Source organism: Hetaerina americana, unplaced genomic scaffold (genome assembly GCF_022747635.1).
Source record: "Hetaerina americana unplaced genomic scaffold, ioHetAmer1.1.p SCAF_6, whole genome shotgun sequence".
In the NCBI taxonomy this organism is placed as follows: Eukaryota; Metazoa; Arthropoda; class Insecta; order Odonata; family Calopterygidae; genus Hetaerina; species Hetaerina americana.
In genome coordinates this window covers 17,424,502-17,446,728 of record NW_027287205.1, presented here as the reverse complement: position 1 = coordinate 17,446,728, position 22,227 = coordinate 17,424,502, and the positions used below count along the sequence as shown (strand labels likewise).

Genomic DNA, 22,227 nt, shown 5'->3' with positions numbered 1-22,227 from the left:
AAGTAGTTGTACGATTTAATGCCCAAAATCAAACTTTTTTTCTTGATTGGATAGAGAAAGGGCTGATCATGTAAGTTGGTGACATGATTAAAGATGAAGGATATTTTGCTCTGGCTAACCTGTTTGGATTAATTTATTATGGAGGGAAGAAATTGCTCCATGATTCTGATGATATTTTATTCAATGTGAGACAAGGTTTTTATACAGCATGTTTCATGATTGGTTAAGGAATATTGGTAGCAATATCATCATTTGGCTATGATAATTAACTGTATTGAAACCTAGTTGTCACACAATAGATTATTGAATCAAATTTGTGACAATCCACAAAGCTAAATGAGTTAGTGAATTCTTGAAGTAACTATTTATTAATTGTGTGCGTAGCCTGTTCAGTTATTTTATCAGCATTATATGGTCAAAAAATTCAAAGTGCTTTCCAGTTGTGTATCTGTATCAATATAAATGGTGCAAACTAGTGTATGTCTTCCCCATACAGTTTTTGCCAGTGGAGTTGTTAGCATACTTCAAAAAATGATTGAGGCCTATTTATTCCTTTTCAATATCGTGGAAAACATTTTGGCTCCAAGTGACATGCAATGTGCTCATCGATTGTTTGTACTGTTTTCATAAAGAATTAATTATGAAACTCTTAATTTAGGTAACAAAATTTGCAAATGTTCCTATACTCAATTATTAGTTATGTCCCATTCAATTAATGATTGCCATTTCTTGGGCTGTCGGTCACCAGCTGAAAAATTTAACTCAGCTGCAGTTATTTGCTTAAAAACTATTGATTATGATAAATGAGTATGCGTAAATAATGTCTATGGTTATCGTTTTGATGATTCAAAGAAGTAAAGACTTGTACTTTTCTATGCTATTTGTTGTAGTAAATGCGATCAGTTTTACATTAAAATTAAATTGCCTGAAACATTCATCTCAATATATTGGAGGCATGGGCAGGAGGGGAAGTTCATTTTGAGTTGAAGAAGGCAGATTACTGGACCTCCCCAAATTAGCTTGTCTACGTGAAAAAAGGTGACTTTTATTTACCAATTTATGATTGATTAAGAATGAGCAACCTTAAGAGTAACTCATCTTTGAATTCCTCTTAAGTATTTTTTCTTTTCTTCTTATGAACTATTTCTTCCTGATTAGATTGTTTTATCTTAATTTACTTCCTATCAGCCCATTTATATCTTGATAAAGTTCTCTGTCGAACAAGAGATAAGAATTTAAGCTCATTAGAGTTTTGTAAAGTTTGCATTTGACAGCTGCATTGAGAAATGCCCTTCCTTAATGTTAGTTATCCACTAGACAGACACCCGAAAGGCTCTCAGTGATGAATGAGTTTCAACACTACGAATTGGTAGAATGCAAAAAAAGATCTCGTATTTTTCAAAGTATTACAGCTCAATGAATTATCTTGTGGCAGTGTTCACATTATTTATGTATATCTGACTTTTTGTTCTTTAGTGTCATGGTAGCAAAAGTTTGTTTGCTAGACTGTGCTAGTTTCACTTATTTTTTCTAAGTGCATGATGGTTTGAAACATATTTGTGTTTTTGGCATGACCATAGAATTTGCAGTCAAACATGGGATCTCAGTTGGGCGTTGGGTTTTCCAAAGGGGACAGCGAAGCCAAAGAAATGGACGAAGAAGGTCTCAAAGGGATATCGCTACAGGAACTGGTAAGTGCTAATACCCGTCAGTTTTGATAAAGTGAACAAAGAAAATTAATAAAGCCCTTAAACTGCATGGAATTCAAATGAAACTCCCCTATGTAATATTGTTTTTAAACAGGCCCAAATTCAATATTGGGTGATCCCTTTGGGCACTCCTATATATATATATATATATATATATATATATATATATATATATATATATATATATGTGTGTGTGTGTGTGTATATATATATATATATATATATATATATATATATATATAGTACAATAAACAGTAACACACAATATAGAAACACAAAAAAAGGAACACTCACACGTATTTTCTTGATATTTCGACGGAAACAATCCGTCTTCCTCTGAAGATGTAGAAGTAATGATGATGATGTAGTTTACTTCTGTATCTTCAGAGGAGGACGGATTGTTTCCGTCGAAATATCAAGAAAATACGTGTGAGTGTTCCTTTTTTTGTGTTTCTATATTGTGTGTTACTGTTTATTGTACTATTCGGCACTTCCGTGTTACGTCTACGAAAGCATATATATATATATATATATATATATATATGTATGTATATATATACATACATACATACATACATATATATATATATACATACATACATACATACATACATACATACATACATACATACATACATACATACATACATACATACATATATATATATATATATATATATATATATATATATATATATATATATATATATATATATATATATATATATATATATATATATATATATATATACATATATATACATATATAAAAAAACCATAAACACAGTAATCAACCCGAAGGTTGGTTTAGTAGGTGAAGGTAGAGTTCACCCAGTACTAAGCCCTATACAGCATGTGAAATTCACACATCAGGGTTGGGGGGCCAGTTCCTTTCCCTGTACCGGTTATGGTTTCCCAGGAAGACCTGGTTCCCAAAAAATCACATAGCTTGGGTGGAGCTGAAGGTGCCCAGAGTGCCTTGCCTGGGAATCGAACCTGGGACCCATATATATATATATATATATATATATATATATATATATATATATATATATATAAAATATCTTCGAAATGGAACGCTCATCGGCGACACACAAATATATAAAAACACAGATGTAGATTTTTAGAATATAGAGACACAAAGAAAGGACACTCACAATTTGTTATTTTACGTTTCGACAGCACGGCTGTCGTCTTCAGAATCTGATTCTGAAGACGACAGCCGTGCTGTCGAAACGTAAAATAACAAATTGTGAGTGTCCTTTCTTTGTGTCTCTATATTCTAAAAATCTACATCTGTGTTTTTATATATATATATATATATATATATATATATAAACAAGGTGGATACAATCTGATTCCCACTCAAAGAGCATTTTAAGCTGCTCTGTGCATCATCGCATCGGGAGCAGTTCTCATGAAGTAACCCTGAAGTAAGTTTACGTCCTCCCAAAAATCACACTAACAGTCCAACACAATGTCCTAACTGGCAGATGTATAAGCCAGGATTTCAGGGGATAATAATGGAGCAATACTATGCAGTATTGTAACACCTGTTAAAATGAGAACTACTACTGCCATTACCGAGTAAGAACTGACACATAACCAAATATTTGGGGCTTATAAGAGATATTTGCCCATTTACATTGGCAGAAGGCACTACTGAAGAATTCCAACCACAGTTTTCCACATAAAGAATTAATCCAAAATATATGCCATAGTAAGAATAAGTTAGAATTAACTCATGCCTTACATTATGCTCACATATTTTGAATGCAGCAGTAAATATTTTTCTCATTGATAGAATGTATTTCCTTATATCTTGTTTATATATATATATATATATATATATATATATATAAAAACACAGATGTAGATTTTTAGAATATAGAGACACAAAGAAAGGACACTCACAATTTGTTATTTTACGTTTCGACAGCACGGCTGTCGTCTTCAGAATCTGATTCTGAAGACGACAGCCGTGCTGTCGAAACGTAAAATAACAAATTGTGAGTGTCCTTTCTTTGTGTCTCTATATTCTAAAAATCTACATCTGTGTTTTTATATATATATATATATATATATATATATATATAAACAAGGTGGATACAATCTGATTCCCACTCAAAGAGCATTTTAAGCTGCTCTGTGCATCATCGCATCGGGAGCAGTTCTCATGAAGTAACCCTGAAGTAAGTTTACGTCCTCCCAAAAATCACACTAACAGTCCAACACAATGTCCTAACTGGCAGATGTATAAGCCAGGATTTCAGGGGATAATAATGGAGCAATACTATGCAGTATTGTAACACCTGTTAAAATGAGAACTACTACTGCCATTACCGAGTAAGAACTGACACATAACCAAATATTTGGGGCTTATAAGAGATATTTGCCCATTTACATTGGCAGAAGGCACTACTGAAGAATTCCAACCACAGTTTTCCACATAAAGAATTAATCCAAAATATATGCCATAGTAAGAATAAGTTAGAATTAACTCATGCCTTACATTATGCTCACATATTTTGAATGCAGCAGTAAATATTTTTCTCATTGATAGAATGTATTTCCTTGTATCTAGCAAAATAGTTGGTCCACAATAGAATACTTCATGTTTCTGGCACAAGGTCCGATGTGTCAAAAAATCAGGCACATTGCACAAAACTGAATGAATAGAACCATGCTTTCAACTTTTCCATTGACAAACAGAGCAGAACAAAATTAATTTCATGATATGCAAGTTTTTGCATATCCAAATTTGCCAAAACCTACATTCTTCCTATCAATTTTGCATAACTTACAAGGGTAACAAAAACATCATTTCAAACATGCAAATGAGAAAAAGCAGATGCAACAGTTACCTAAGAATAACAGTTTATACTCCAACTGGCCATTTTACCCAAAAGAAATGTATACATAGCTACACAATAAAATTGCATTCAAATTAGTAGCAGGTAATTTTACAGTAAAATCTCTAAACATCTACCAATAGGAATCTACAAATTTCTCCTCATCCTCTGGGAATGAAAAAGTGGTTTTCTCAAATAATTATAATTCAGATTACTGGAATGGCAAGAGGCTTTGCAGTGTTTTTATTTTACTACGCTTCAAATATTCATTACTTAAACAATGCTTCACAGGCATTGCTTTCTTTTCCAGGCCGGAATTGGATTTGAATCGTAAAACCATGTGCATTTATGTGTGCATATAAAGACAGTGAATTTCCCATACTGCAAGGGTCTATATGTATATATATTTAATAAATAAATAAATATATATATATATATATATATATATATATATATATATATATATATATATATATATATATATATATATATATATATATTTAAAATATCTTCAAAATGGAACGCTCTTCGGCGACACACAAATATATAAAAACACAGATGTAGATTTTTAGAATATAGAGACACAAAGAAAGGACACTCACAATTTGTTATTTTACGTTTCGACAGCACGGCTGTCGTCTTCAGAATGGCCATTCTGAAGACGACAGCCGTGCTGTCGAAACGTAAAATAACAAATTGTGAGTGTCCTTTCTTTGTGTCTCTATATTCTAAAAATCTACATCTGTGTGTTTATATATATATATATATATATATAAATCTATATTTATAGTATTTATAGTAATCAGCAATCATATACCTTGCATCAACAGTGAAATGAAAAGGTTGAAACTTATGTCCATGAGCCTTGGAAGGCATTTATCATCGGTCCATTTGTGTCCACTTGAGTATATTGCTGGCACTGCGTCTATTGTGGTAAATATTTTGCTGGCCTCATTTTTATATGTTGAATCATTTAGAAGCCTTGATTGGAAGGATGTTTGATATGCAATAATTTTTACAGCTTTGACTGTGTAACACCATGCATGATTGTGTTGTTTGTGCTAACATTATGCCCTACAACCCATCTTCTGCAGAAGGAAACTTATTGCAGCCAGGCAAACAAGCCCTTCTGTGTGGATGACAAAGACAAGGAGATTGTTGCAGCAAGTGTCCCAATCAGTGATTTGGTGAGTTTCCTTTTATGTGTCAGACTAGAATCTAAATAGTGTGTGTTGCGTAATTGCCGAAGAAGGATTTGCTGTGTGCTTCAGGTTAGTTCCCACCCCATACCTTCATCTTTTTTTACAGCAAAATCGGTAGAGTGACACAGAATTGTAAAAAATTCACCAATGCATTACTGTGTAAGGCTGTCAAGTCACCAGCTGCAGTTGTGTGTTCCAGCTTAAACGTTTGAGTTTTTAATGCCAATAATTTAGATGGAAAATGAACAAAAGGTATCTATAAACTGCAAGGAACACAGGTGGTTTGCTTATTTGAGCAAAGGGATGAACATAGATAACCTCCTATCATAATGTCCGTGAGAGAATAATGACCTTTCGTATGTAGCATATTGTATATGGATACCAAAACTTCACAGTACCTAAACACTTATCATTATCATTTCCTAGAAGATGAATATAATAATCTGGTGGTATCCACTCCTCTTTGAGTTGAAGAAATAGCCAAAAGACTGTACTCTCTTGAGTACAACTTTGGTGTTACATTTCCTTTAACTCAAGAGACATATTTTTCTTCGTTTTGACTTACCACAGATGAATACTTTTGGGGGGCTAGCAACAGCATTTTTCTTAAAAATTCCACGAGTTATATATGTATTTTGTTAAACAATCTTTTGTTGGTCTAATTAAAATTATATGAATCAAATAAACAAAGTAAAGTTCATGGTAAACTTTTATTTTCCAACCAAAGTTACACAAAATCCATTTTCAAGGTTGAGAAATTTTTTATAGGTCAAAACCTGGCTAGAAATGAAAACATTTTCCATGGACTCTAGGATATTCGTTCACATGGTAAAATGAATTACCATAAACATTATTTAAAAATATTATTATCATTATTGATTTTCTACCGGTTAAGGTAGGTTTTGGACAAAAAACATAGCCTGACATCTGACAGTACAGTAAGTCCCTCTTCCTCTCTGCATATTTCCTTCTGCCCTTCATTCTGTTCAACATCCTTATCTTATTCCCTTCCCTTCCTTGTTTGCCTAACATTCTCCCCTTTATCAAAGTCTTCAACATCCCATTGCCAATCTAAATGTTTGGCATCCATCTTTCCTGCCTCTTTTAGATTTCTCCTGACCAATCCCTCTCCTCTCCCACCATGCATAACACACTCTTGGTTGTTTTCCTTTCTGTCTACTTCACCTTCTCCATTCTTCTCCACACCCACATTTCAAAAGCCTCTAATCTATGATGATCATCCTCTTTCAATGACCATGTTTCTGCACCATGCAACACCATTATCCATATCAAAGTTTTAATGAGCCTTTTCTTAATGTCCTTTCTGAACTTCCCTGTCCTCAATTTTCTCCTCTTTGTGAAATCTTCTTTGCCTAATGCAATTCTTCTTATCCTTACTCATTTGACCATTTTGGTCAAAAACACTAAAAAATGGGTAAACTGTCCCACCTCAAGTTATTGAACTCCTATTTTTATATTTAAACTGCCCTTCCTCTTTCTTGAAAATTGCCTAAACCTTGTTTTCATTACATTTAATCTCATCCCACACCTACTGCCTCAGCAATGTTACTTTCCATTGCCTTCAGCAATGTTTACAAACCTTGGCTGACTGACAAGGTAAAGTTTGATCATCTGCAAGCCCAACTGATTTTTCGCATCACCCTCAGACTTTCATTCTTGCTTCCGGTTCTTCCCATGTCTCTTTCACTATTTCCTCAGCATATACAACATCCATGTACTTAGGGAAGCACAGGTAATAATGAACACCCTTGTTTCACCACTTTTCCGAACACTTCCCATTTAGTCTCTCCAGCCGCTACTCATGCCTGAGCTGTCTAAGACAGGTATAGGTTGAGGATAACTCTCATACTCCTCCAATCTACTCCCTATATTCTGCAATACATTCATTAATTCTCCCAAATCACCCAGTTGTGCCCCTTATCTAAATATACTTTACAGATAGATACATCCTTATTTTAATCTGTGTTCCTTATTATTAGTCATGTTCTTACTGCAATGGCATCAAGCGTGCCTCTCCCCTTCCTGAACCCAAACTGATCATCCCTGCTCCATGCTCTTGTTGACGATCCTATACAACTATATTCTTTCAATCTCTCTTTAGTCTTCCCTGGTTCAATTATTAGTTTTCCTGCCTTATCTTTGATTTTTTATGTGAATTTTCCCTTTTTAATTCCTGACACTGTTTTCACCTTCCTGTACAGCTCATCAATTTCACTTTACCTTTGTAAACTTTTCATATTCTTGCACTGCATCTGCAACCACATTTCTTTTTCTCTATTTGTTACCTGCCTAAGTTTATTATTTAACTATTTATACCTCATTCGTCCTAACTTCGTATTCACAGCTGTAGTTTCATTTGCAGCTTGCATTATCCCTTTTTTGATATTTTCCCATTTTTCTTCTATTGTACCCAGCTCCCTTTCCTTTCTCATGATTTTCTCTCCAGCCTGCTGATATTCCTTTCTTGTCTTTCAGGTTAATGTATCTACATTCCATCTGTTCAACTTCTTCCCTGTTTTCTCTACTTAAATATGGAATTGCCTTTTATTGGTACTAAATTATCTGAAACTGCTTCTGCTCCTGGGAAGTTGTTAATTATTCATGCTGTTCCTAAATCTTTACCTTACCATAATATAATCTATCTGACATCTTCCTGAATCACCAGGCATTTTCCATGTGTACCTATGCTTTTTGTGGTGTCTAAACCAAGTGTTCATTATGATTAGCACTTGTCTCCTGCAGAACTTACTTTGTTGCTTTCTCCATGGAGTGATTTCCTGTTCTTAATCCGAAGTCCCCTACCTCAATACCATCTATTCCATTGCCTAACATCGCGTCTCAATTCCATTTCCTTATAAAATGTTTCCCTCTGGTAACATTTGTTATTATGTCCTATAACTGATCATATACCCTGTTTATTTTTCCCTCCCTATGATTGCTTGGTGGCATGTTTATCTGAACAATTACCAAGTTCCTTAATTCTGCTTTTACTTGTACTAATTATGTTCTATCTTTCACTTGATCTACGTTTACTATGCTTCATCCTACCTTTTTGTTCAATAGTATTCCCACCCCTTGCTGGCTCTACCTTTTACCTTTTGGTGGACTACCCTTCTACTTTTGCTCCTACCCTTTGCCCTATCTGGCATGGGTGATCCTAGCAGGAGCAAATATCTTTGCCCCTGTCAGCACAGCTCTAGAGGTTATCTGAACGCACAAGTCCTTCCACCGTATTTAGGTCATAGTCCATGTGAAGGGCTGAAAATACTCAGTGTACCTAATTAAAAGGTCATGAATGAAGCTAAGTATGAAATTATTATTTGAGAAACCTAAAACTGTGAGAAAACTAATGTCATTATATCATAAATTCCTCAATGGACAGAGGTTGCATTTCTTAGTCCTTCATCTTTGGATTTTGTGGAATTGAGTTCTTAACTCTCTTTGTCTTGATGGAAGTTGAAGCATGGAATTTGACTCTAAGGGCATGCTCTCTGATGTTGGGTTAACATAATTAATGGTACAATAGTAAATGACTAACAGTAATTTGTATTTATTCCTATTGGTGATGTACTAACCCATAATACCTCTTGCATGTTGTCCATGTTAACAATGCAGAAGAAGAGTCTGGGGGGAGATGAGCTGTTGTCTTCATCTGGGTGTTCGGAGGAGGATGTTGAATTGGAGGGGGATGTGGAGGAGGACATGAGGGAGGAGGAGGAGGGATGGGGTGCAGACTTGGGGGCAAGGGGAGTGGATTCTAATGATGTGAGGGGCGGAGACTCGGACAATGAGGCACCACCAGAGAACTGCTCGGTAAGGAGGCAACCGTCATCTCAGTGGCACATGGGCCTTGACCACTCTCCCCCTATTTCTGCATTTGTGTTTTTCTCCTTTTCTTGAGCAAATCCATTTGGCACAAAATATGGCTCACTCATACACTTTATATTGGTTTTTGCAAAACAAACCACTTTGTGCAGTGTTAGGAATGATATTTTATGAGTTTTAATTAGCAAATTTGCTTTTACTCTGTCACACTGTTTATGGATTACTTCCACTACCACCACATCATTCATTAAATCTATGCTTGATATTGACTCATCTCATAGCTATTGGTTGGTTTTATGACTCATTGTGAAACACATCAGTTCTCAAATAAGCTGACTGACAGTTTAATTTGTGAGAGCGTATTATGAGAATTTACTAAATGTTTAATATGTATCTGTAGAATGTTAAATTTTTGACTGAAGGTTGCCAGCATAGTAGAATTCAATTTATGCATTTTGTTTGCATCTCAAAATGCCAACTTTATAGTTTACTCTCAGCGATTTTATAAATATGTTAGGATTATTAAAGATGAAGTGGAAAAGTGGAAATGATTTTCAAAATGTTCATGATAAAATGCCATCATTGTCTACTAAGTTTTTTAAAAATCATTAAGTGCTAATACAAAAGGATCAATATCACACTTCTTTTCCTCTAAAACCTTGGTATAGAAAATTAAGTTTATGAATTGTAAATTATTTTTGAAGTAGATACTTCCATTACTTTAAAAGCATGATAAATTATTCTCCTTGATAATGTACTACTGTTACTCAATCTATGCAGCATACTTGCTGCTGATTATGGAAGTGGTGCAGTCTATTCTTTGATGAACACCTATGCATGTGTTTTAATATATAGCCCATGAATTTCATAAAACAGTTTTGGAAATGATTATTGCAAAATGATGGGTCGGATTATAAGTAATCTGGATGGTAACATATTCTGTAAAAACATATTTACCCAGCTTTTACAAATGAATTCATGATACAAATGCTGCTGTGAAAGTTCTACCAAATGCTTTCATTTCGTGCATGAAAAATTATGATGCAGTTTTTTATACCTGATTCTCCAAAATAAAATATAATTACACATCTATGTATATTTCATGATAATCGTTGCTGAATATAATTCATGGCAATAGTTACAATACCAAAAAGAGTACATTTAAGCAGTCCTTTTTTGGTTAAAAATTATCTTGAGATTAACGATAATTATGCCAAAAAACTGAATCTTGTTCACACTTGACTTTTTTTTTGGTGGAAATGATCTAACTTGAAAGTGAATGTGTCTAACTAAATTGAATTGAAAACATCAAAATAGAACCTGATACAACATCATAAAGGAAGTTAACTAAATGCAAAATCATCATTAAAATATCTAAAATATTGAAAAGGGGCAAATTGATTATTATCTTAAATATTCAACTTTGATGTTTGATAGATATAGATGAATGTCATGACAAATATCAAGGGTACGTACTCCATGTTCCCTATTTGTCTTTTCCCAAAATACATCCCTTTTCTCAAATTTATGAGATATTTGTGGAATTCCATGACCCTTCTTTTGTGGTCAAGTGTCAGTGTTTGTGCAATTGCACAGACAATATCTCTTCATGAATCTATCACTCAATGATGATGTTCCAGAAAAATCCACAATAGACTAGATTGGCAATCCGAAATAGATAAAATAAATAGAGTAATACAGTTTAGCCTTGATTTTTACTGTTTTTTCTAAGATGTTTGTGAACTACTGCTTACTTAATTTTTGAAGTCAATCAGCAATAAATTTTATATGAATAATTGCATTTTATATTTAAATGGGATCTTCTTACACTATGGGGCTCCTCTTATTTGTCATGTACAGTCATTCATTAGAAGTTTTCAGCAATGAATGACACAAAAGATTAAAGGAGAAGATGAATGATGGAATCACTTATGTGAAAACACTGGGTAATCTGGATTTCATCTCAGCTGGGCAATGCTTAGTTCCAAATAATCTGGATCAGTGAGGTTTTACTACAGTTCCCTAATAAGTTAAATTACATGGAAATGCCATTTTTTTGTTAGTACAAAACTCCCTGAGTACATAATCCTATTAGAATTGCTTTTCTTCAATGATTATGTGTAGGGATTATCATAAAATTATACAGACTTGTCCTAAATTTTCTTATCATCCAATGATACGTATGTAATGAGAATAGTGGTACTCTAGTGGCATGATTTGTGAAAGTTGAATTCTACTGTGTTTCACCATGTGATTTTTATCTACTGACAACATTTTTTCCAATGTTACAATGGGCATTTTAAAGTCAAAGCATCAGTTTAGGTCATCCTATTTGGTAGTCAAAGCTTAACAGTGGTCCTAACAATGAGTCATAATACTGGCCCTAAACTCTACAAAAGCAAGTGGAACCCACACACAAATTGACAAAGTATTATTGAAATGAGGGGGGTATTTCCTTGTTCCCTGCACCTACTTTATTTTCAATGTAAGATGCAATGTCCAGTTAAACCACACACAGGTGAGAGTATCATTATTGATATCACCCAAATTTGAACTTTGGGCAGTGACTGCATGAACTCCACACCCTGGGCTACCAGGGTTTCACCTTGGTGACAGACATTTAAAACATCTTGTTAGCAACAAAGTCTTCCATTTCATGTGAATTAATTAACTACACTTATATCAATTACACTTACTTTACTCTTCTATGATCTAGCTTCATGAAGAGTTTTGATTCATTTTAATTTCATGATTTCTCACCTTTGCATCAGCAGATATGAAATATATATTCCTTGCCATCTTATCTCATATCTCTACCAAACTTTTCACAAATCTTTCAGTCACATCAATATAGGCTCAAGGTATTTTAGGTTAACGTGTAGAGTGCATACATTTTATATTCGATAAGATATTTTTCCTGAAAGTGCTGTGCCAAATATTTCAGACATGATTTTATATTGTGCTTGCAGAATTTATAAAGAAAGACTTATCTTTCAAAACTTACTCTGACAATGAGTGTATGTTTTTCTTATTTCCTGTATGCCTCAATTTGATAATCCACATCTTGGTAACAAAAGTCATCTAATTCAAGTAGATACCCAGCTTGTTTTGGCAAAACTTATTTAACATGAGCATTCTTATTAACTTGCTTAGCATGTGCATGTGATCCAGTGCCTAAGCATTCAGTTACGAGAATGTTTGGATGAGTTAATTTAGTATGAAAAACTGACTTACTAATAGTTGAGTAACATGACTAATGCATCTCCTCTTGTTCTATTTTATGAATGATTGTGCTACTATGTGTAAATAACCATATTCACAGGCTAAGAGTGGTTCGGGCAGTACCAAGTACTATAGGTCATTTTCTCGTCTTGAGCATAGAACATATGGAAATATTGCTGTGGAGGTAAGTTGTGAAATTTTCAGCTGTCTCCCAAGTTTTAAAATTTGAAAGTTAATGCTAATGTTAAGTTTGAGAATGTTTTTCACGGATACAGATCAATTTTGTATTTTAGGGTCATTAAAAAAATAACTTAGATGAAAGCTATATTCTTTTATCAATAATTTCAGTCGTCATCATTCCACTGAGATTAATATTAAGGTTTAGATAATTGCAAACATAAAGTTCAAATTTAAGCGTGGATTTTAACAGTTCCAAAATTAGATTGACTAAAATCAGACACAGTCCAGCTGTTAACACTGACTTATCGAAGTAAAAAGAAAAGTATACATGAAAATATATTTCAAAGATTTAGGTAAACAATTATGCAAAGTATGGTCATGCAAAAATATGGTAATAATAATTATCTTTGATATAAATTACAGATTCAGGTGTGATGTGGTGGAACTGTTCCATAATAACAGAGATGAAGACAACAACAATTTTCTACTAAATTGTAGTCTTCTTCACTGTTTTTAATTTACTTTTAAATTAATTTGAAATGAGTAATTTAATTTTAAAATTAATTTGAAAATGATGTAGTACATTGAAACTGGTCCTGAATACATTTTTATTTCGTGGAAAATTGTAGTAGGCTTCATCTCTGTTATTAATAATAATCTTTATTAGCCTCTTAGGTCCAAGTTTTTACATAAGGCAGGACGTAGCTTAGTTATATCTGAGTGCGCATTATTCATCGTGTGGATTATCCGTGCTAATCTCTCTTCCCAGAATTTTGAAATTTTAATAGAATTACCGTAATTGAAAAAGTTAAATGCTTTTTGTTATGATATACTTGTTTAAAAAAAGTTAAAAATATCTTGGATTTCTTTTAAGGTTTTTTAATTCTCAAAATCAAGAATTGCCAATGATATGTAATGTTTTAATTGAAACATTTTTTACCATCTGTACTTTTCCATTATCATTTCTCTTGCATTTATTAGCTTTTAGAATTTTATATTCTCCTTAAAGGCAGGCAAAGACATAGATTTACTATGCAACAAATAAGTGATGAACAACCTATGCTGCATTAATTTAATGTGTATCATATGATAAATATGAATCCATAGCAGTATTATTTTTTTGAATTCTTCCTTTGCGATTCAATTTTTCCTGGTTAAGAGATCGGATTTGCTTTCTGAGGATAATGCATTCTCCTATTCTCTTTTAGATTGTTCTGTCTTATAAATCTCCGATTCCACTCTTATAAAAGTGGCTTAAAATGAAATAAGTGTACTTCCCATTTCTAAAAAAACTCAAATTAATCACACAGAAAGGAAAGGAGAGTCTCTGTGTATATCAGAACCATATTTTCCTTGTCTTTTGGTTATCAGTGTTTTTCCATTTTCTATCCTTTGTCATGCATTCATTAGAATGGATAATTGATAGTTTACTGTATATATAGAGTTAATTACTACAGAAAAATATACCAGAGTTCTGGTTAGGTAGAATAGTCTTTTAGGTCATGGAAAATTTCTAGTTGGGCTTTTTCTAGCAATCTGTAACTAATAATAATACTGGCAAATTGCCCCGCCAATTCCAGTAGTTAGCAAGTAAATCAAGGACAGCCATAAGCGGGAATAGTTCCCATTTTTCTTTCCAGTTAAGTACTGGATTACTATCATGACTAAGTGAGACCTATTTATAACACTCATGAATTCAATTTAAAATTTTCCACCACTGACGGAGCTCAGCTTCTGCTGGCATTCCCTTTTTGTGCCATAATCCCTGTTCCCCATTAATTGTCGGATTGAAACAAGACATTAAAAAAGTTTAAGTTGAGTTAAAAAAATTGGCGACCTCTGCAAGTCCAACTATTAGCCTCCTTTTTTTGCAGTATTCTGCGGAACTCAGCATTTACTTGCTCTTGAACTGCATTCGAAATTCACTTCAAAGCGGAGATGTGATCCAGAGGCATATTGAATTGCATCTGAAAACTTCATAGGCCTTGTCTAGGCTTTTCATGCCCTTTGTTATGCTAAAAAAATTTTTTTGGGCCCTCTTGCCTCTACATTAAGTACAGCACGCCCAAAACTTCACATTTATGAGGAGATCGGTGAATAAATGATAATCAAGGTTATGTAAAATTGAGGGAAGGAAAACTGTTTAATCATCTTATTTTGATGTAATACATATTAAATGTATTACTAGTTGATAATAAAATTATGCATAAAAATAAGCATTTAGTTTATGCAAATGGATGTGGTCAATGAATAAAAATAATTTAGGCTTTGAAAAAACTTGATAAAGTTGAAATAATTCTAGCACTTAAAATTTATATTAAATTAAGATAAAATATCAGCTGTCATTAGTTCATCATGTATTTGTCTTTCTCATATAAATCACTTCATTTGCTGAAAATTTCATAGCCATTGAGGCTCTAAGTAAAGACTTATATGATGCCTTACTTTTTCCTGTCTTCAGTGTTGCAATTTCATAAAAATTTGTGAGAATGCCATTGTCTCCTCTTGACCAACTATCTATTTCCATGATTTATAAAGATTAGCAATACATGAGGTGAAACGTTTTGTTCTTAGTTATTACTTTGAGGGCACTGTTTCTTATTTTGCTAAAATTTTAAATTTGATTTTCATTCTTGGGAAAATCATTACATTTGTCACTAATGCTAGTAGAATTTCCAAATTTTTCTTAGTTTCAACATTTTTTAGTAGGTACAATTCAACATTTGAGTAGCATTACAATTTTAAGGTTTATGTATATCAGTGGTATTACTGTCAAATACGAGGGTAATCCCAAAAGTACACGACCCAAAAAAGAAAATACAAAAATTTTGGAAAAAAATTTATACATATTTTTCAACATAATCTCCTATCAGCTCTAAACACTTTTCCCAGCATAGTTCATTAAGTTTGATACCCTTTTTACGATAAGAACTGTCTTGCTTCTCAAAATAGCCATTAACTACTGACATCACTTCTTCACAGTTGGAAAATCTTTTACTACCGAGCCATTTTTTCAGGTTTGCAAACAGTAAATAATCCCAGGGGGCTAAATCTGGCAAATAGGGTACATGAGGTAGCAATTCAAACTTTAATTCATAAATTTTGGCCATTGCAAAAACGGAATTGTGAGCTGTTGCATTGTCTTGATGTAACAACACTTTCTTCTTAGTCAAATGGGACTGCTTTTGCTTGATTTTTTCGCTCAAACGTTGCAGTAAGTTTGCATAATACTTGCCGTTGATAGTTTTTTCCTTTTTCAAGATAGTCAATGAAAATTATCCCACGCACATTCCAAAAAACTGATGCCATGACCTTGCCTGCAGATGAAATGGTCTTCGCCTTCTTTGGAGACGGTTCTCTCTTTTGAATCCATTGTTTTGATTGTTCTTTTGTCTCAAGTGTGAAGTAATGGATCCATGTTTCATCCATCACAAAAATTCTGCTTTGTTGCCGTGAAACTTCGCTAAACACTCAAGTGAAACATCTTCATGACACTTGTTTTGCTCGAGTGTGAGCACCCATCTTGCACACAGCTTTCTCATGTTTATATTTTCAGTTAATATGCAATGTACTGCACTTTTTGAAATGCCTTCTATGTCTGCTAGCTCTCGCACATTCAGTCGATGTTCATCCAGTATCAATTTGTGGATTTACTTAACCGTTTCTGGAGTCGTCCCCTAATTTGGTTGACCAATGCGATGCTCATGTTGACGTCTCGTATGGCCTCGTTTACACTCTGCTACCCAATATTTTACTGTTGTAAACGAAGGAGCAGACTCACCCAGAGTGGCATCCATAGAATCCAGATCAGCTTTTGCATTGGTTGGGCTGAGGCCTTTCAAGTGAAGTATTGTATCACTCAACAATGACCAATTTTCTACATGTTCAGAAATTCACTGAAAAGGTTCACTATTGATGGCTGCCAAACAAATACTACACAAAGTTTTGTCTTCAAACTTGAAACACATGCTTTTTAGATTACATACTTTTTAATACAATGATATTTTTCAAGCAGCTACTGCCATCTCTAGGTCAGGCCAGGTACTTATGGGACCAACCTCGTATTTTATCACAATCTTTGATTAACATTAATTTGATACATACCACAATAGATATCAAAAATACTAAAAACTCAAAACAGAGCACCTATGTACATCTTTATATGCATTTTACTTTAGGTCCAAGGTAATCTGAATTGTGTGTTTTTACATTTCAGATAATCCTTGTGAATTTAACTTCATTGCTGACCACAAAAATTTTGATTTATAGTCATCCTAATTAACAGTGTTTCAGTAGAAACTAATGTTACCACATGGAAAATAATGAACTTCAATACTTACAAAGGTGGTTAAAACTAAAAAAATTAAATAAAAATTGCTCCATATTGTGTGAAGAGCAGTGAGATTGACATAAATATAGGTGCAGACAAGTGACTTTGATTATTTACTAAAATTATTTCCATGGAAACTTATACAGCCCATTAAAAATATGTAATTTATGACATAATTTATATTTAGGGAAACATAACAGTTTCAGGTTTAACTGTGAGGAATTCCTTAATTATGAGGGTGAAAAAGAAACTTTACACTTCCACAATAAAGATTTAATATTTCACGACCATGGTTTCAATGCTGCTTATCAAAACCATGATCGTGAAATATCAAATCTGTATTGTGGAAGTGTAAAGTTTCTTTTTCACCTTCATATTTAGGGAACATGAATTTCAGGTGCCACTGTAAATAGAGGTGTTTTTGCTTTTTTAAGTAACATTCTCAAATTAATATGACAATGACATTGGATTTAAATGTTGTTGTCAATTTGTTCTAATTCTGTTCTTAACTCCCATGCATGGCCACGCTTGACTTTATTGAATAAAAATCATCATTTGCATGCGGCATGTTATTTTGGTTGAAAACTAGAAGAAGAGAGCCAAGTCATTGGCTGATCTTCGCCGTCAGAGTGAATCTCTGCACCAAGATCCTGAGGAAGGATATTTCATTCCCTCAAACCGGGAACCTATCATCACTGGTGTATCGGTCAAGGCTCTAGTGAGTGTTGCATTGCTTAAACTTATTTGCGTAAACTCTGCTGTGGCTTTTTCAGTTGTTGAATGCTGTATTGGGTAGATCACGATGGTTTTGATACAACCTTAGTGGGCTGGTGAAAAGTGGATACTGATGCCATGAAATACAGTGACCTTGAATAAAACATTTACTTTATGCCCAGAGGGACATAAGGTAAAGGTTAACCATGTGCCCTCAAGGTGGATTCATGATGTCAGTAGAGCAATTAAAATTTGTGGAGGTGGTTGAAGAAAAAATTCTGCACAAAACCATTAAGGTTAAGGAAAATTTGATGAAAAATAATCATTCATTGAAGTGAAGTGTTTGAATGATAATATTTATCATGTATCGCATTTTACATCAGTACACCTCAGTAGTACTCCTTGTTGTTATTATAATTTCTAATAATATAATACTGCTTAGTCCAATCTGCATTCATTTTAGCATAATAATTATTTTGAATTCAGAGCATTACATGTAATGGTAAAAATATCATGTGCGAGAGCAGTGGATAAAATTTTGGGGGACATGTCAGCCATAGAGTTTGGGGCAAAGTGAGCATCCTTGTTATACCAATGGAATTTTGAGAGCCATAAGGGAAAATCATCTCTTCACATACCTAACAGGTGTAAAGCCAGTAATCAATTTCATTTTTCTATAAGTATCGAAGTGGTTGATGCTCATTATCGGAGCAATGCAATACAATGAATCTGACCAACCAATATGTTATACCATTTTCTGTATATTTCCTCAAACTAATAAAGCACTAAATTAAAAGCATACATACTTAGTTGTCATGCAATAGAGATGTAGAAAAGTGTTAAGTATTCAGTATGCAATAATTTATAGTAATTGACAGGGTAATAACAATACCAACTCTGTGCTCAGTCGTACCACAATTCCATAATATGATCATGATTAACAGTAATGTTCATTGATTATTTCATTTAATATCTAAATCCCCTAATTTAGACATCTCAAGGGCTAGTATAATTCTCTTGGATTGTAGTAATACAAGATGAGATGTTGGTAGTAATAATAACTTTAAATAATTTTGCCAAAGGTCATTTTTAAATTTAATTTTCCCAAAGATGGCTTTCTATACAGATTTTTAAGTAGTTAATTGACCTTATTAGAAAGTCAGAATACATTATGGAATACAAAAGTTTAAATTGCTCTGCTGACTGCCATAATAATATTAGTGGTCAACATTGCCAATGCATCCCATTTTTTTCTAATTTGAAATTTTACCCAAGCATAATATTTTACAAGAGAAATTAAATTAAAAGTTTAGCCCTAATTCATCAAATTTTAATGTAGAAATCATAGGAATGGTATTCCATACAAATTTTTCCTGCAAAAAGGGTTAACCTACATTTTTACCATGAAATTATTTATCAGTAATGTTATCATTTCAAGGGTAATTGATTCTGGAACAATTCATTAATATAGGTAGAATATTAAGATAATTCCAAATCTTTGTAAAAAGAGAAACTGGATATACACACACATTTAGAAAACCCCAAATTTTTGTATGTTTGATTTTGTTAAATGTTTTGGTTTAAAGGTTGCACCTCAAGGAATTCACTAATTACTAAAAGTTCTTGACATAATTCTTGTCATTAGCATCAACAGTAGCTCACCAACCAGACCTGTGTTGTTGATGAACTCAGAAAAACTAACGCAAAATTATGTGGTCTCTTGAGGATTAAAACTATTCTGAACAACCCAATCCCCTATATTCAAATTAATCCCTTTCTGCTCTCTTTAATTTGCCTCCCTCTCAAAGACCAGACTTCTCTTCCTCCTCTCTCTGCTCTTATCCATTTCTTTCTCTCCTCCTTATGTAACATATTCTTGTCAATATCCCAATCTTTAGGTAGCTCTCCGAATCTCCTGCAGCCACTTTTGCTGCTTTCTTTGAATTTCTGCCTACTACCTCCTCCCTTCCCTTGCCATGCCTAGAACTCCATTTATTTTCATTGCTGCTCACTTAATTCTTTCCATTGTAATCCACTATTTCATCTCAAAAGTCTCTTTATTTCTTCCTCTGTCCTTGGTGAACTTGTGTTAACACCATACTTAACTTAAATCCCTATCAAAGTTTTCACTTATATTTTCTTCACATCTCATGGCACTTGTCATCAACCCCATCCTCTTTATAATGCTTTTTTGCCTGGACAAATATTTTCTCTAAAAAGCATCCTTTCTGCTTAAGTCATTTTTGTTCACAGTCCTGCTGAAACAAATGAACTAATTTAAGCCATCCAAATTTGATGCTTAACTTAGCCAGTAAACCAGTTTTCTGAAAATCTCATTACTTTTAATCTCTTATAATTTATCCTCATTCTAGACCTCTTGCACCAGCTCTGCTATAGTATGCTCCACAAACCCTTCATTCTTGGTTCCAATTCCTAACTTGCTCAAAGAAAGATTCCCATGTGAAAAAATAACACTAAAAATATATAACATTCTTTCAAGCATACAGTACCAATTTGTTAAGATTTACCAATTTTTATTCTGGTATCATCTTAACTTATGGTATGCTATTTCATCTTATACTATCTCATCTTGTGTTATTTACTTGTTCTGAGCATTCTAAGAATTCGATTGCTTCCACAGTTCACATGATTAATGATGACCATTCCAACCTTAGAAATTATGAATTCGGAATTAGGATTAGGGCTTGATGATTTCAGAAAAATTTATTCTCAATGTGGGAATCAGTTCTTGGATGATGACTATTCTCTTGTGACGGTTTAAGTACAGGATTGTACTTTTCTTCTCATTCTAAATTTTTGATTATACATTACATTTGTTGGCTGATGACCATGGTTATTTTCTGTGGATGTGATGAATTAAACTATGCAATAATGTGCAATGTTTGATTCTTGTTTTTTGCTTCAGTGATCTTGATTAATTTTTTACCAGTATATATATTTTTTCTAAGATTCAGAATTTATTCTATATTTCAGAGACAATATATTGTAGAAATTTGTAAAATGTAAATGGTTATGAAGTATTTTGAAGTGTGCCTGATGGGATGGAACCTAATTGATTCCCGTTCATTATTTGCCTGATCAAACCAAAATTGATATAGAAATTATGATTAAAGTTTGTTATTTTATATGTATTGGTAAGAATTAATTAATAATATCTTATGTATGAGACAAGTATACTGATGCCATTGCATGACAAATCTTAAGTTGGCTATTAATAATGTATTCATTGCATGGAAATTTCCAGAGTATTAAAAATTAACTATTAACACACTTCTCACTCTATATTGCCGTCTCTATGGCAAGATAAGAGTCAAGCAAGTGGCATGATGGGCTTCTTTGCTGCGATGTTGTGATTGCGTTCTTTTTGCATGACTCAGAGGGCTAGCTACTGCAACCTAGTCAATATAGAGGACAGTTGTACCAACTCCCGGAGGATAATTGATCCTGATCAGGTTTGTATGAAGCATTTAACTAGAATATGAGCATATAATTACTTTCATGTAATTACGAAGTGGCAGGCTCCTGCCTCTTTTAATTTATTTATAGAGTAAGTACGAATTCAACTTATTTTTACATACGCTTGAATGAACATTGAGTTATTCTTAATATGCAATTAGTTAGCTGTTATTTTTTTTATAAAATACACTCAAATTATTGAATTGTTATATGAAGGAGAAATTGGTATATTTTTTATTTGTAAAATTTCTAGATTTTGGAAAAGGAAGGAAAAAATTATCTAGATATAATAGTAAAGTAAGATATTTTAACAAAGTGGAACATATAGTTCAGTATCGAAAATTTGTCATTTCTTATTTTGGAGGAATGTCTCAAAGATGTTATACCTGTTCAAAAGTATAAATGGGAATAGAATTGAACCTAGCGGTATTTAGTCATGTGAATTTGCTGCATAAGAGGTCCTGCAGGGGGTCTGTGGTATACCATTTATTTTGCTTATATATATGCTTATATGTGTGTAAAGTGTGTCTTTGTGTATATGCAAACTTAAGACCTTTGAAAAAGATTTTCAATGCGTGTTCCATTGATTAATATTTTTCCAATACAACTTTGTATGTCACTATTTTTATTGATTTCTTCTCTCCATTTCATCCTACTATGATGGCATTTACAGTGATATTTTCACTCATTAGAGA

At 33.2% G+C, this 22,227-nt stretch overlaps 1 protein-coding gene across 11 annotated transcripts in view; it reads left to right on the top strand.

Annotated features, from left to right (window-relative positions):
* LOC139694990 (uncharacterized) overlaps window positions 1–22,227 on the top strand; it is a 229,338-nt gene that overhangs the window by 151,728 nt on the left and 55,383 nt on the right. For 7 of the 11 annotated variants that reach the window (XM_071593552.1, XM_071593550.1, XM_071593549.1 and 4 more), the window contains 6 exons: window positions 1,581–1,691; window positions 5,656–5,748; window positions 9,400–9,597; window positions 12,932–13,015; window positions 17,931–18,059; window positions 21,454–21,528. The exons of 1 other annotated variant lie outside the window; for it this stretch is intronic. In XM_071593552.1, the coding sequence (XP_071449653.1) occupies window positions 1,581–1,691; window positions 5,656–5,748; window positions 9,400–9,597; window positions 12,932–13,015; window positions 17,931–18,059; window positions 21,454–21,528 (690 nt within the window). The remainder of the gene's footprint in view (window positions 1–1,580; window positions 1,692–5,655; window positions 5,749–9,399; window positions 9,598–12,931; window positions 13,016–17,930; window positions 18,060–21,453; window positions 21,529–22,227) is intronic. 3 more of the 11 variants (XM_071593547.1, XM_071593551.1, XM_071593555.1) reach the window with 3 other exon arrangements.